This window comes from Trichechus manatus, unplaced genomic scaffold (assembly GCF_000243295.1).
Source record: "Trichechus manatus latirostris isolate Lorelei unplaced genomic scaffold, TriManLat1.0 scaffold00091, whole genome shotgun sequence".
Lineage (NCBI taxonomy): Eukaryota > Metazoa > Chordata > Mammalia > Sirenia > Trichechidae > Trichechus > Trichechus manatus.
This window is the reverse complement of record NW_004444027.1, coordinates 1,079,190-1,093,341: the sequence shown is the minus strand read 5'-3', so window position 1 is coordinate 1,093,341 and position 14,152 is coordinate 1,079,190. Positions and strand designations below refer to the sequence as shown.

Sequence of the window (14,152 nt, the reverse complement as noted above, 5' to 3'; positions counted from 1 at the left end):
TAAACTGACTCCCACTCTTGAACATTTGGGGTGTTTCTAGTATTTCCCTATAATGAATACTAAGAAAACATCCTTATACATAAAGTTTTGTGTACATCTCTCATTGTTTACTTAGGTTCAATTTCTAAAAGTCAAACTACTGGGTTAAAGGGTCTGAATACATTTAAAATCTTTGATAGATCTTCTACATCATCTTCCATAAATATTGTACCATCTGCGCTCCCATCAGCAGTTTATTATTTTACTTTTCCATAATAAGAGTTATGTTACTGATTGAATTTTGCCGTGTCTTCTATGAAGCTTAGAATATTTTCTGGCTTTATTTTTGGTGAGTATGCTTTTCCCATATGTATCAGCCCTGAACTTCACTCTGTTGAGTCTAGCTACTTATCCAAGTTGAAATACTATCCTTATTCTCTAGCCAACCATGATTCACAAAACTGAATCCAATACTGATCTCCTCTAAAGATCAATCACCATCTAATCCTTGAGTGTATTTTATATCTAAACTGTTTTGTCTATCTTAGGACTTCCCTAAAACAGAACCCTTGCCAGGTATCTAGCTCAAATCTCCTAAGATGCCAAAGGAACTAATCCTCTACACAGCATAGGGGGTATAGAATTTCTACAGCAAGTCCCCTGGGCAGCTAATTCTTGGCTCACGATGTTCAGTAAGAGGCCTAACACACTACATAGATTAAAATAATTAGAAGCTGTTATTGCTCTGAAATGTTATGTTATACACCTTAGAAGTTAAGATTGGTATTAGAGATTTGAAGGAGAAACAAAATGAAGCGAATTTTATGGAAAATTTCTGTCTGCCTGGAAAAAATGGAGAAGAATGAATGGGGCAAGGACAAAATTCTAGCAAGAAACCTTCCCTGTTCTTTGCCATACCTGTTAGGTCAGGAGACTGATTCTATTTCTTTGTCAGTACTATTCCTTCATTACTAAAATCTCTTGTTATAGATACTACACAGAACACATTATTAGAGGTCTCTGTTGCCTTTAAGGAAGGAAACATAAGATTTTTAAAGTTTTCAGTTTTTGTTAATGCATGCATTTACAGGTTTTATGAAAGTAAAAAATACTGGTATGTTTCTCATCCTATTTTAAAGATGAGCAACAAAATCTCAGAAGGAGCTTTAGTTGTTTGATCAGAACCACTCAGAACATCATTTGAAGAGCAGAAAACAAAATCCAAATTGCCCAGCATCCACCCTTAGAAGACACAGCCCCGTATAGTCCAGCCCACGAGTCTAACAAAGATGCCCAGGAAGACCAAGCAGAAAGCACATTCTGGTGCCAATGTGGTCACCACACCTACCGTTCTGGGTTAGCTTTGTGGAGCAAATGAGGGTGGCAATCTGAAAGCTATCTTTTGTGCTATCCTTGGCTGGGGTAAAGCTGGCCAGGTTTTTGGATGCCTGGAGCTCTTTTTCTTCCATCTCCACCTTGGTGCCAGGCAGGGTCAGGTAGAATTTAGCATCTTCCATTTTTTTGTTGTCACCCTTGGGAAAAAACACGTTAGGAACACCAAATGACGGGAAAAATCTCTTACACGCAAATAGACAAAGTTTTTTAACGTGAACACAGAGCATTTTTTAAGATGAGATGCATAACACCCCTTCTAACTCTGAGACATTTTGATACCCTTCCATAGACGTTGAGGTTACAACCCAAAAACAGTGAATTTATTGAATGAAAATAGAATTAGGTTGTGAGCTAAAAATCAGAATATCCTAATCTTTGCTATAAGTAAGCAAATATACTAGAAAGTACAGTTGAATTTTGTTTTTTTTTAAACCTGTAAATGGTAACAATTATACTTCATTGGGTTGATAGAGGAAGAAATAACGTGCTATGTCTTCCAAAACTATTTATAAACTAAGGAGCCTAAGTTAAGGAAAATATACACCTGGTAGATGCACTGCAAAAAAGCTGCCAACTATGTGAAAAGCCCGCTGGATATTGCTAGATAAGACAAGATCTTTCAGTATCTAAGCTATGCTCTAAAATCGCAGTAGAGGCAATGGCTCAGCAGCAGTTAGAGGGGAAGAATGGGGACAGAACTGTTAGGGAAGGAAAGAATGCCCCATAGCACGGTAATGGTGCCTGGCTCATGGTGATATGAAAACCACATCCTACCACAACCACCACACACACTCTAACCAACTCCCACCAGTGCAACTGTCTACGCTCCACGCAGGATGATGCAAAGAGTAGGAGGGAAGAGAGCCCTTTTACCACTCACTTGCTGCGGAACACAATTTACAAGAGTGGGTGGGATGCACTCTAGAAGACTAAATAATAATGCAACTCACTCTTCCCAGAATGAGGATGGAAGACGACACAGCTGGTGTGACCATAGCCCTCTAAGCTTCTAGACATTAAGGGGCAAACAAGTATAGCTCTATAGACGTTTCTGATATGTGTACATATCAAACTAAAAGGGGTCTTCAAAGCCAGTTTCTATGGGAGTAAATAATTCTCAGTAATTCTCTGAGCCACACTGTTTCATCTCCACCTTATAAACCACCAGATCGTGCCTCCCATCCTGCAGAGTGGTGCCGTCCGGGTTCATCAGTTTCACGAAGGCCACCCCAAATGCTCGCTCCGATTTATCTCTGGCTGAAAAGACAAAAATAACGTGTCTGAGCAGTACAGACACTAGGAGTTGACAGCTGTGATGGCTGATCTCACATCTTGCAGTGGGGTGTGACGTTCAACCACGTTATAGAAACAGTTCAGCAAGCGACAATAAGCTACGCGTACTATTTCAAACGAGACATTTCCCACACTGAAGTCTTCTGTTCCCCCCAAATACACTCCTCTTCTAATGTTCCCTAGTGAATGAGACCACATCCACTTAATCATCCAAATCAGAAGTGAGGGCGTTAACACCAACTTCCCACTCACGTCACCTTCATGTCCTGAATACCTCTGGGACTTGTCCTTTTCTCTTCATCCCTTCTCTTCCTACCTGAGTTCAGGCCACTCTCGCCTCTGTCCTGTATTTTTACAAATGCTTCTCAACTGGTCTGTGTCTAGTCTTATCCTATTCAACACTTTTTCCACACTGTAGCCAGAGTGAGTTTTCCAAAATCAAATCTAATCATGTCAACTGCCCTGCTTCGAGACTTTTTTTTTTTCTTTTTTTTTTTAAATTGTGCTTTAAATGAAAGCTTACAATTCAGGTTAGTTTCTCATACAACAATTTATACACACATTGTTATATGACCCTAGTTGCTCTCTCTATACTGTGACAGCACACTCCCCCTTTCCACCCCGGATTTCCTGTGTCCATTCAACCAGCTTCTGACTGTTTGTCTTCTCATCTTGCCTCCGGACAGGAGATGCACATTTAGTCTCATGTATCTACTCTGCTTCAAAACCTTTTAATGAGATATCTCAATTTCTACTGTTTTAAAACTTAAGAGTCCGTGAGGTATTTATCAGTATTCCAAGGTTTCTGACATCACCCACAGTTTCGCCTCTCCTCTTCCTTCCCAAGATGTAGTTCAGGTGCCAGAAGTGGATATGTGGGCCTCGTAGCATTTGGAGAGAAGGTCTAGCCTCACAAGGACATAGAGCTCTCTCTCTCCCGGTCTTCAGGTCTCGGCCTCAGTGCTCACCGTGTTGTCTGCCTGGGGTAACCTGTAGCCTGTTCTCACCAGAGACAAGGCTGTAAGGTCTGCTGTGACTCAGGTGTATGCCTACATTGGCTGAGTATAATCCACTATATGCTTATACCATAATTTGTTTATACATTCTCCTCTTGATGGCCATTTGGGCTATTTCCAATTTTGGAATATTATGAACAAAGCTATTATGAACATGTACCCCCCAAGAAAAAAAAAACCCTAACACCCTTTAATGTCTCCTCCATAACACAGCTCAAAAGAACCTTTACCCTTCAGGATCTGACTCTAGTTCATCTGGAATCAGATTGCTTAGATGCCAATCCAGGATCTATTCCTTACTAGCCTGTGACCCTGGCCAAGTATTTTATCTCTCTCCTCCCCAGGACAGATAAAATTAGGATGTACCTCATATGATTTACATGGGTACTAAACAAGATAGTGTACAAACAGAGCTTCACATAGTGTCTGGTTCGAACTAAGGGCTCAATAAATCTTACTTTAGTATTTTGTAGAACCATATGCAACTGTTGCTCTTTGACTATTTTGACCTACATAAATGCAGTTTCATATGGTTCAACCTAATATTATTATTGCTACCAACACTCTAATCTCAGCCACAGTGAACTCACTTTGGTTCACAAAACACAATTCTTCAATGCTATCCTTTGCTGGGCTTTTACTCACCTTCGAGTCTCAGCTTAGATGTAGCACATCTTACACATATATCTCCCTGGCCTGGGTTAGGGAGCCCTGCTATGTGCTCCCTAACAGCACGCAGCTCACTCCGGTAGCACATGTCACATTCCTCTGTACTCAATCATAGGTTCTCCTGTTTGTTTTCCTAACTAGACCACAGAGGGTCTTCAGGACAGTGGTGGCATCCTATTTGCTGTTATATACCCAAGGCCTAGCCTGCAGCCTAGAATGTAGATGGTGTCCAATAAGTGCATTTTGGAATGAGGGATTAAATTTTTATACCGTGCTGAATGAGAACAAAGATATCTCCAGAAATTCTGTGATCAATCTGAAAATAATCAATTTTCTTCTCTGTTCATACTTTAGAGCAGTATTTCATGAACTGTGATCTAAGACTTGAAGTAGCTCTTTCACGGAAAACATGGGTCTGTTGTTAAATAATTTGAGGGGTAAGAGATTAAACAAAAGTTAAAACAGTTTTCTTGATGTAGGACTTCTCAGCAACATGCTGAGAACATGCGTTGTCAATGTCTGAGAGGGAGATATAATACGCAGCGTTTCTCACACTTACTTGTCTATGGGATCCCTTTTCTCATAGAGCATCTATTAGCATTCTCAGAACTTTAATGTTCTTCAGAAAATATTTTTGGGAAATTCTGATAGAGTGACAATGCAGAACTTGGAAGCCCATGAAAATTCATCATGTGGTTTCCTTAGCACCAGTGAATTCTAAAGTAAAGCTGCCAAGTGTCTAGTTTGCAAGTATTTTGTTCTCTAGACCCACAACAGCATTGCAAGCAAGAGTAAATATTTCTTATGGAAATATGTCACCAAAAAAAAAAAACCAAACCTGCTGCCATTGAGTCGATTTCGACTCATAGCGACTCCACAGGACAGAGTAGAGCTGCCCCGAAGGGTTTCAAAGGAGCGCCTGGTGGAATGAAACTGTCGACCTTTTGGTTAGCAGCCGAACTCTTAACCACTACACCACCAGCGTTTCCGAAATATGGCACACACCTCCTAATACTTACATTCCTGTGATGACCTGTGTCGGAATGTGAATCTTATATGGCAGCGTGTGACCTCTTCTATAGCAATGGATACCTGCATAATAATAAGGAGTTTAATAGTTTATGTATACATACAATAGTACTTCATACTCATAGTTCATTTTAGAGAATTAGGCTTGATTTTAGAATCTTCTTACACCACTAACTTCTTATAGAGTAAAATCTGGCATAATGTTTCATTCAAAGGAGATTTTGCTATTTTCAAACCAAAAGAATCTCAGAAGGTTGTCTTCACTGTTTATTATAGATTCTCAGTATGGAGATATTACAATTTTTTGGTACTTTCTCATGTATGAGCCAGAGAATATTTCAGAGGGAAAACACTGATACTTTGTGGTCTATATGGGACCTTTCAGACTACAAAGAGTATATTAATATGGCAATACTGATATGCTAATAATTAGGGTCTATAATAGAAGGAGGAGCCCTGTTGGAGCAGTGGTTAAGAGCTTGGCTGCTAACTAAAAGGTCAGCAGTTCGAATCCACCAGCAGCTCCCTGGAAACCTTATGGGGTAGTTTTACTCTGTCATACAGGGTTGCTATGAGTTCAAATAGACTTAATGACAACGGGTTTTTTTTTTTTTAATAATAGAAGGAGTCCCTGGGTGATGCAAATGGTTAATGCACTCAACTGCCAACCAAAATGTTGTCAGTTTGGGTCCACCCAGAGGCACCCTGGGAGAAAGGCCTGGTGATCTACTTCCAAAAAAATCAGCCACTGAAAACCCACAGTTCTACTCTGGCACATGTGCAGTCGCCATGAGTCACAGTCAACAGCAGCTGGTTTTATAATAGAAGGAAAAGATAAAATACTGAGGGTAAGAAAGCTTTTTTGCTGCTTAAATGTACAAAGGAGGCAGGGAAAAACAGGGCTACGGGGCAATGAAAGAGCGAAGAATTCATGATGAATAGTTAAATTTTGGCATGATTGTATATAGTGGAACGTTATGCAATTATTTAAAAATATGATTCTGATGAACTTTTACTACCTTGAGATAGTTTTAAACAACAAGGTATAAAATTGTGTATATAGCCTAATTTAAAACATATAAATTATGTAAAATTGTTGAAAATAGTTACCTCTGAATTGACAAATCTGGTTTGGGTTGGTTTTTTGATTGAGGTAATATAGTACAATTTTTATGAATTTTCTATAAAGAGCTCATATGACTTTGATAATCAGAAAGAGTTGATGGAGTCTGGGTTCAGAAAAAGTGGGCTCTAGTTTAGGTTCTGGCACTAGTAGCTATAGGTTCTTGGGAAGTCACTTAACATCTTTCAGTCCTAGTTGCCCAATCAGAAAGAGGGCATTACAACACCTTGTTATAGTCACAGGGCTACTGTGGGGACCAAACAAGATGACAGATGTGAAAAGCAGTTTGGAATTTGTAATACACATATTTAAACCAAAAAGAGGCTCAGAAAACTTGGTTAGAGGCCACGAAGAAAAATATGTTAGGAAACTATCCGCAGAGTACAGGTAAGTGTAAAAATTTCCATTTAGTTTTAGAGCATCCTGGCAGCCTAGTTATATCATTACAGCTACTAGTTTCTGTATTCAAATTCCTACACATTTATGAATGAAAATGTTAAGGACTCTATGTTTATTAGGGATAAACACTATTATACAGAATTATTATCAATACAGTTCTTATTGTACACCACAAGAAACCTATCTAAAACTTAAGGGTAAAGCTGGGATGAGTTGTGGATAACAGGAAGAAAAGGATCCAGAGGAGGGTAACCATACAGCAGGGGCTACAAATGGCGCAGTCTCACCTTGACAGTCTCATACCAACAGGGCTGCTTGACTTGGTAGTAAACCACTGACTTGTACTCTGAAATGCCTTCGTATCCGGCCCCGGGATGAACTGCTTTCTTTGGAGGGAAAAAAAAAAACAAATTAGGAGGAGAGAATATTATCAAGAAGAGTAAGAGTGCTGCATACATCATGCCTTACACTTGCACACATAAGCTGATCAAATTTGCAAGTGAAGAGTAGAGTAAGATTATAAGTTCTACCACTTCATTTGAGGGTCTAAGTCTATAAAACTGATAGTAGTAAAGGGACCCAGCACTGTATTAGCACTCTTCTTTCCTGTAACTTCCACCCCCAGCTGTACATTCTCTTTCTTCTTTTCTCTCTCAGGTAACAGAGGTGCAGTGATGGTGACTGGGAGCTATGTCACATATGCAGACATAACACTATTTGAGGAAAATGACTTCCTCCTGACTACATTTTGCTTGGAGGACTTGGTGTCAAACTACAGCATGTTAACTGAAACGTAAGGCTGTATCTTTTCCTAATAATGCACCATTTCATCCAGGAGAATCAGGCCTTGGTTGGGCACTTCCAAGCTAGTTAGAAAAGCTATGAAATAACCAACCAGGAGAAGAAGTGTATTTGGAATGAGCTCACAGGGCTCAGGGTTCTAGTCCAATAGCACAGATACATCACTCCCACATTGTAGCCCACAGTAGTCTGTTTATCCCTCTAACACAGAGTACAACCTGACTCAGTATATTGTTTGTATATCTGCTTCCTTCAAAGACTATTAAATCCTTGAGGAATGTGACAGGATGTGCCTTTCACTGTACTCAAGAACCTATGCAAGAAGGCACTCCATGAGGTTTACTGAACTAAGGGCTTGATTCTTGGATTCCAAAGCAGCTAACTTTGGCTCATACAAGAGGAGTCAGATTTCAGCTGAGGCAATGGAGGCCTCCTGTAACCATCTCCTGTCTATCTTTCTCTTTGATGGCAGAAGTCAAATTATTTCTTCTAGATGTGAACAGAATACCACAGTTGGAGCGACTCTGGACTGGAAGTCAGAATACCCAGATCCATTCCTAGCTCTGCCACTAACTCCTGTGTTATCTGAGAAAATAACCTGTGCTTTTTGGGCTCGAGTCTCCTGGTTATCAAAATAAAACAGCAGTGATAGTTGATCTCTAACCAAGGTCTCTTCTGGTTTAACAATTCTATAATGGCCACGTCTCCTATGGTTCTGCTTATCCAGGAGAAGGAAATGCGCCTTTAACTACCTCAGGCCTCTTCACTCAAGCCCCAGAGGATCTTATCAGGCTGGGAAGTGGCTAAATAACTTGAAAATGATAAAGAACCTCTGCATCATAAGCTTATACATGAAGTCATTAGTGGCTTGAGATACTTCTTAGCACAGGAAAAATATGAAAATAAGAATCTAAATGGGGATATTAGCAAAAATGATAATGGCTAATCACAAATTTAACAGGTTTCATATATTTTCCTTATGAACAACCAAGCACACCCTAACTTGAAGAAAAATTACAATTAGGTCAAAAGTCCATTTTTACTGTACAAAGGCATTTGATGGCAGCAGCATTTCTGGGTGATGCCACATACCTCTAAGAGCTTGCCATCCTCATCATACACAGACATGGTCACCTCTACATTCTTTGGTGTCTTCTTTTTCCCTTTGTCAAACTCTCCATGGATCAGGGTGACATAGATATCATTCCGAACATCTCCTACAACATAACAAACATTCTGAGAGTGCTGCTGAGAGATGTCATTTTTAAGTTACAGGATGTAAGAAGATATAAAAAGTAAGTAAAATATGAAATAGTCTGACTTCATAATGAACTATGCATACAACAAGTCTTTTGCATGTACTGCTCTCCAGGGCTTACTTCATTCTGTCTTTCCATACATGCCAAGAATTCGCTGAAGTGTATTTTTTCTTTTGAAATCACTCTTTTCAATAGTAATGCTTTGCTCTATTTATCAATAACTGTTATCTAATAAGGAGCCCTGGTGACTCAGTGGTTAAGTGTTCAGCTGCTAACCGAACAGCTGGTGGTTCAAACCCTCTGGCCACTCCACAAGAGAAAGATGTGGCAGTCTGTTCCTGTAAAGATTTACAGCGTTGGAAACCCTATAGTATAGTTCCACTCTATCCTATAGGTTCACTATGAGTTGGAATAAATTTGGTTGTCTAATAATAAGTACACAATAAATTTTTACTACATTATAGTGGCAGATTGTTTTTTCAATAATGTCTTGGGGAATATGATATTTTATCTTATCTGAAAATGAAAGCTAATGTTTATTGCATGCTTACTAGCTGGCAGGCTCTGTTCAAAGTACTACATGCATTAATTTAATCTTCATAACAATCTAATGAGAAACTGTTTCTGAAAGTCAGTGGAGTACTTTATTTAAATCAGCTTGATTGTTTTTACCAATACCAGAATAATTAATGCTTGTGATTTGTTGTTATTGTTGTTGTTAACTAGTCAAAAATTTTTCTAATTAATTAATGGCTAGTTCCCATAGTGAAGAAAAAGTTTAAATTTTATTCAGGTACATAAAAGAAACCTGGAAAAAATGAAAGGCATATCAAGTTCCTGGATGGGAAGACTCAGTCTGTAAAAATGACTCCAAAATCTGTATTATACTAAACTGCCTCCCAGTGTAAAAATGTAAACCTTACTGTACTGTAAAATAAACAGGGCTGTACATTTAGATCATTATGTCATTTTTATCACTTATCCAATTGGAAAAAAAATTAAGTTATGGTCTACAGTTAGAGAGGGTAAAGAAAAAGGGGCTTGTTCATACATTACAGTTTGAAATCTCAATTGATACAATCTTTTTTGATGGAAAAACTGACAATTTGCATCAAATGCAGTAAATGACCCTGTAATTCCACTGGTAAAATCTGTCCCAAGAAATTGAAAATGTGGTCAATGATTTATGGATAAGGACATTCATTTGACATTGTTTAAGAAAGCAAAAACTTGCAAACATCCTAAATTTCCAACCAAGAGATTTGGTTGAATGAATTATGGTACAATCAGATAATGGGATTACATTAACAAAACTGATTGAGCAACTATTCTGTACCTAGCACTGTGCTAGGTGTTCGGGAGATGGTGTGAGCTATGTACCAGCCTTACCCTCATACAGCTCAGCATCTAGTGGAGGAGAGTCAAATAATGACACAATTAAATGTATCATTACAAATAAAGGAACAGACCAGGCTCTGTAAAAGCAGAGCACAAGGTCCTGACCTTTTCTGGAGGGTGTGAAGATCTTTCCTTTGAGCTGATATTGGAAGGATGAGAGTAACAGGCAGCGAGAGCAGCATGTGCAAAGGCCCAGAGGTAGTAGACAGTATAACCGAAATTCTCACAGTGAGGGAGTATCCAGTGTGAGATGAGGCTACAGAGACAGACAAAAGCCAAATCCTCCTGAGGCTAGCAGATCAAGGTAAAAATTTTGTATTTTTATCCTAAATATAAATAAAAGTCACTGCAATGTTTTAAGCAAGGGGAGGAGTCGGACATAATCAGGTGTGCTTTTAAAAAAGATCATTCATCCTAGAGTGCGGAGAAGAAGATGTGAGGTAAGAAAGAGCAGAAACAGGGAAACCATTAGGAAGTTACAGCAGCTGTCCAAGGGAGAGAGGACAGTAGCCAGGACTCAGATTTTGGCAATGGAAATGGAGAGAGGAGGATAGATTTGAGAGGTCTTTCGAAGGTAAAAGTGACAGGTCTTACACACTAATTTTATGTGAGGTACAAGGGAAAGAGAGGTGTCATGTGTGACTTTCCAGCTTCTTGTTTGTGTAGCTAGAAGGATGCTAGTGCCGTTTGTTCTCCTAGATAAAACACTACAGAGGAGCACCTGGTCTAGACACATAGGATTAGGAATTCCAAGTAGAGATGGTGAGTTAGAATTAACTAAATAAAGAGATGAGAAGACTGATCCTTGTCTGAGAGGAGGGTGAGAGACGTATCTACAGTACTAAAGCCCTGAGGCAAGAAGTAGTTGGATACATGGTCCTGGAGTTCAGAAGTAGGGTCTCCAGGCTAGAGATATGGATTTGGAGGCAACTGACAGACAGAAGCCAAATAAGTGAATCAGATCACCTAAGGAGAGAATACAGATGAGAAGGAAAAGAGCCTAAGAACTAAACAGTGAGGCACAGTCACATTTAAAGGCGTGGGAGAAGACGGTCAGTTGGCAAAGGAGTCCTAGGAGTGGCCTGGAGGAATAGAGAAAAACAGGACAGTGTGGGGCTGCAAAATGAGAAGGGGAAATATTTCAAGAAGGGAGTGGTCAACAGTGTCAAATGCTGCTTAGAGGCCAGAGATGACTATTAGGCTAAAAAATATGCATTGGATTTAGCCACACTGCAGTCATTGCTCTGGAGAACAATGGGGAAGGAGGGCTGACTGGAGTAGGCTGGACGGTGACGGGCAGGTGCAAGAACAGAGATGGCAAGTGTATATACTAACTTCCAAGAGTCTGGCTGTGAAGACGAGGGCAGAAAGTGAGAGTGCCTTAACAAGAGGAAAAATGGCGTACAGGAAAGAGTTAAGAGGTGACTGGAGCATGTTTAGATGGTGAGGGGAAGGAGAAATAAAGCGAGAGAGTTTGGCCTAGGTCTGTATTTCTCAAACTTGGCGGATTACCAGAATCACCTGGGAAGCCATAATCTTATTTAAAAAACTCAGAAATCTCTAGAGCAATCTGGGAATCTGTGTTTCAAAGTTTCCCAGGTGATTAACAAATCCAAAGACTAGCATTTGGGAACCATAGTGCTGGATGGTTTGTGAAATCTGTTACAGCTCTAGCATTCTAGGAACCAATCCTATTGATCAAAAAGAATCTAAAGATTTCTTTTCCAGCCAGATTTCAAAGCAAAACTGACCATGTCCAAAGAATAAACTTTTCTGTTTTATTTTTTTCATTCCTGTCTTGTTATAGCAATAAAAATTCCCTGTCTTCAATTAGGGAAAATTAAATACCAAAGACATCCCTTGCCACTGAATCAATTCCAACCCTTTTTAACCACAAGAAGACAAAACTTGTCCTAGAATGTTTACAGATACGTATTAGGATAAAAAAGTTCTAGAATGGATGAAATAAGCAGATAAAGAACTATCTTCTTTTATGAAAGATCAATCTCCATTTATAGCTTTTATTCATTCATTCATTCCATAAATATTCATTTAATACCCACTATGTGCAAACAAGGAGCCCTGGTGGTGCAGTGGTTAAGAGCTTGGCTGCTAACCAAAAGGTGGGCAGTTCGAATCCACCAGCTGCTCCTTGGAAATTCTATGGGGCAGTTCTACTCTTTGCTGCTATAGGGTTGCTACGAGTCAAAATCGACTTGACGGCAACGGGTTTGTTTTTCTATGTGCAGACAAAGGAGCCCTGGTGGGTCAGTGGTTAAAGTGTTTGGTTGCTAACAGAAAGATTGATGGTTAGAAGCCACCAATGGTTCCAGGGGAGAAAGATATGGCAGTCTGCTTCTGTAAAGTTTACATCCTTGGAAACCCTATGGGGGTAGTTCTACTCTGTCCTATAGGGTCACTATGAGTCAGAATAGACTCCACAGCAGTGAGTTTTAATGTGCAGACAATGTGTACAGCAGCAAATTATTACTGCCCTTTCATCTCCTAAAAGAGGAATAAGATCTTGAATTACTTTGAAAAAAAACCTGAATTTTTATATAGTAGGTAACAGGTCGATTTTCCGGAAATTTTCTAACATGCCAAAGATTGACTATTAGTATTTCTAAAATTCCTTGAGGGAATGATCTCCTTTCACTATTATAGAGATTAAGAAATTAAATTGGTGAAGTCAGAGAATTCAAAAGAACACATATGCAGATCACCAAGATGTAGTGGCAAAAAAAGATGAAACTAAAGAAAGAAACTGCAGAATGTTTGCATTCTTGTCACCACAAGACTGAGGAGAGCCAAGAACACAGTTGGAACCTAAGGAAAAGGAGCAGAAGGTCCAGCTGTGACTGAACCAAGCAAGCATCACGTGGGGTTTGCTCCAAAGGAGCCCATGATGCTAGTGATGTAATAATGGGAAAAGGCACATGCAAATGAAGTAAATCAGTCTCAGGGACAGAGAACCCTGTACCATCATCAGCTCCTCTTACCAAAAGGTCTAAGAAAACATTTGGAAGGGGTTTGTGCAGAACACAAAGAAAGAGAGGGTGAGCAGAAATTTCTGAGTTACACTTAAAAGCATTATGTTGGGTCTACGGTTGGGTAGCTTTTTAGGGTACTGTAACTCAGTTTGTATCTCCTAATGTTTTGATCCCAGTAGATGCAAATAACAAAGTATATCTTATGGATACATGTTGTTTCAACTGTCCTGTTAGAAGTAATCACTGCAAGATGAAAGCTCCAGAGGAAGTAGAATAGCTGCGTCAAGCACGGTGTTTACCTGGCAGTATTATTTCAGGAAATCCCATTTTTCGGGCTATTGCTGTTGATCTGTCAACCAAGTGTGAAAAATTCTTCTGAACCTGTGTCAGGTCACCTGGCAATAGCTTCAAGGACACCCAAAGTCCTTTAAAGAAATAAAAGATAAACTTTTAGTTCTTGGTACTAGCTATATAAAACACACACACACACAAATGTTGAGAAAAATATGAGTTGTATAATGATAACTAGATACTTTATTAGAAAGATTTAAATTCTTCCTAGGTTAATGACACCTCCATCAGTTTGAAAAGACATGAAGAGCCAAAAAACTTTTAGGGTGAAAAAAGCAATGATAACCCTTATCATACTGTCATGGATTGAACTGTGTCCCCCAAAAATACTTGTCAACTTGGCTGGGTCATGATTCCCAGTATTGTATGATTGTGTAATCTGATGTGATTTCCTTATGTGTTGTAAACTCTATCACTATGATGAGGTTATATGTGATCTCATTATGTGTT

The 14,152-nt window shown here is 39.3% G+C and overlaps 1 protein-coding gene across 1 annotated transcript in view; it reads right to left on the bottom strand.

The window, feature by feature from the left end:
* The window catches only part of DOCK5 (dedicator of cytokinesis 5), a 218,797-nt gene that overhangs the window by 87,884 nt on the left and 116,761 nt on the right, over positions 1–14,152 (bottom strand). Inside the window, exons 12-16 of the mRNA XM_023736758.1 lie at positions 8,797–8,921; positions 7,191–7,289; positions 5,372–5,444; positions 2,528–2,631; positions 1,283–1,511 (exon numbers count right to left, since the gene is read on the bottom strand). Coding sequence (XP_023592526.1) covers positions 1,283–1,511; positions 2,528–2,631; positions 5,372–5,444; positions 7,191–7,289; positions 8,797–8,921 — 630 coding nt within the window. The remainder of the gene's footprint in view (positions 1–1,282; positions 1,512–2,527; positions 2,632–5,371; positions 5,445–7,190; positions 7,290–8,796; positions 8,922–14,152) is intronic.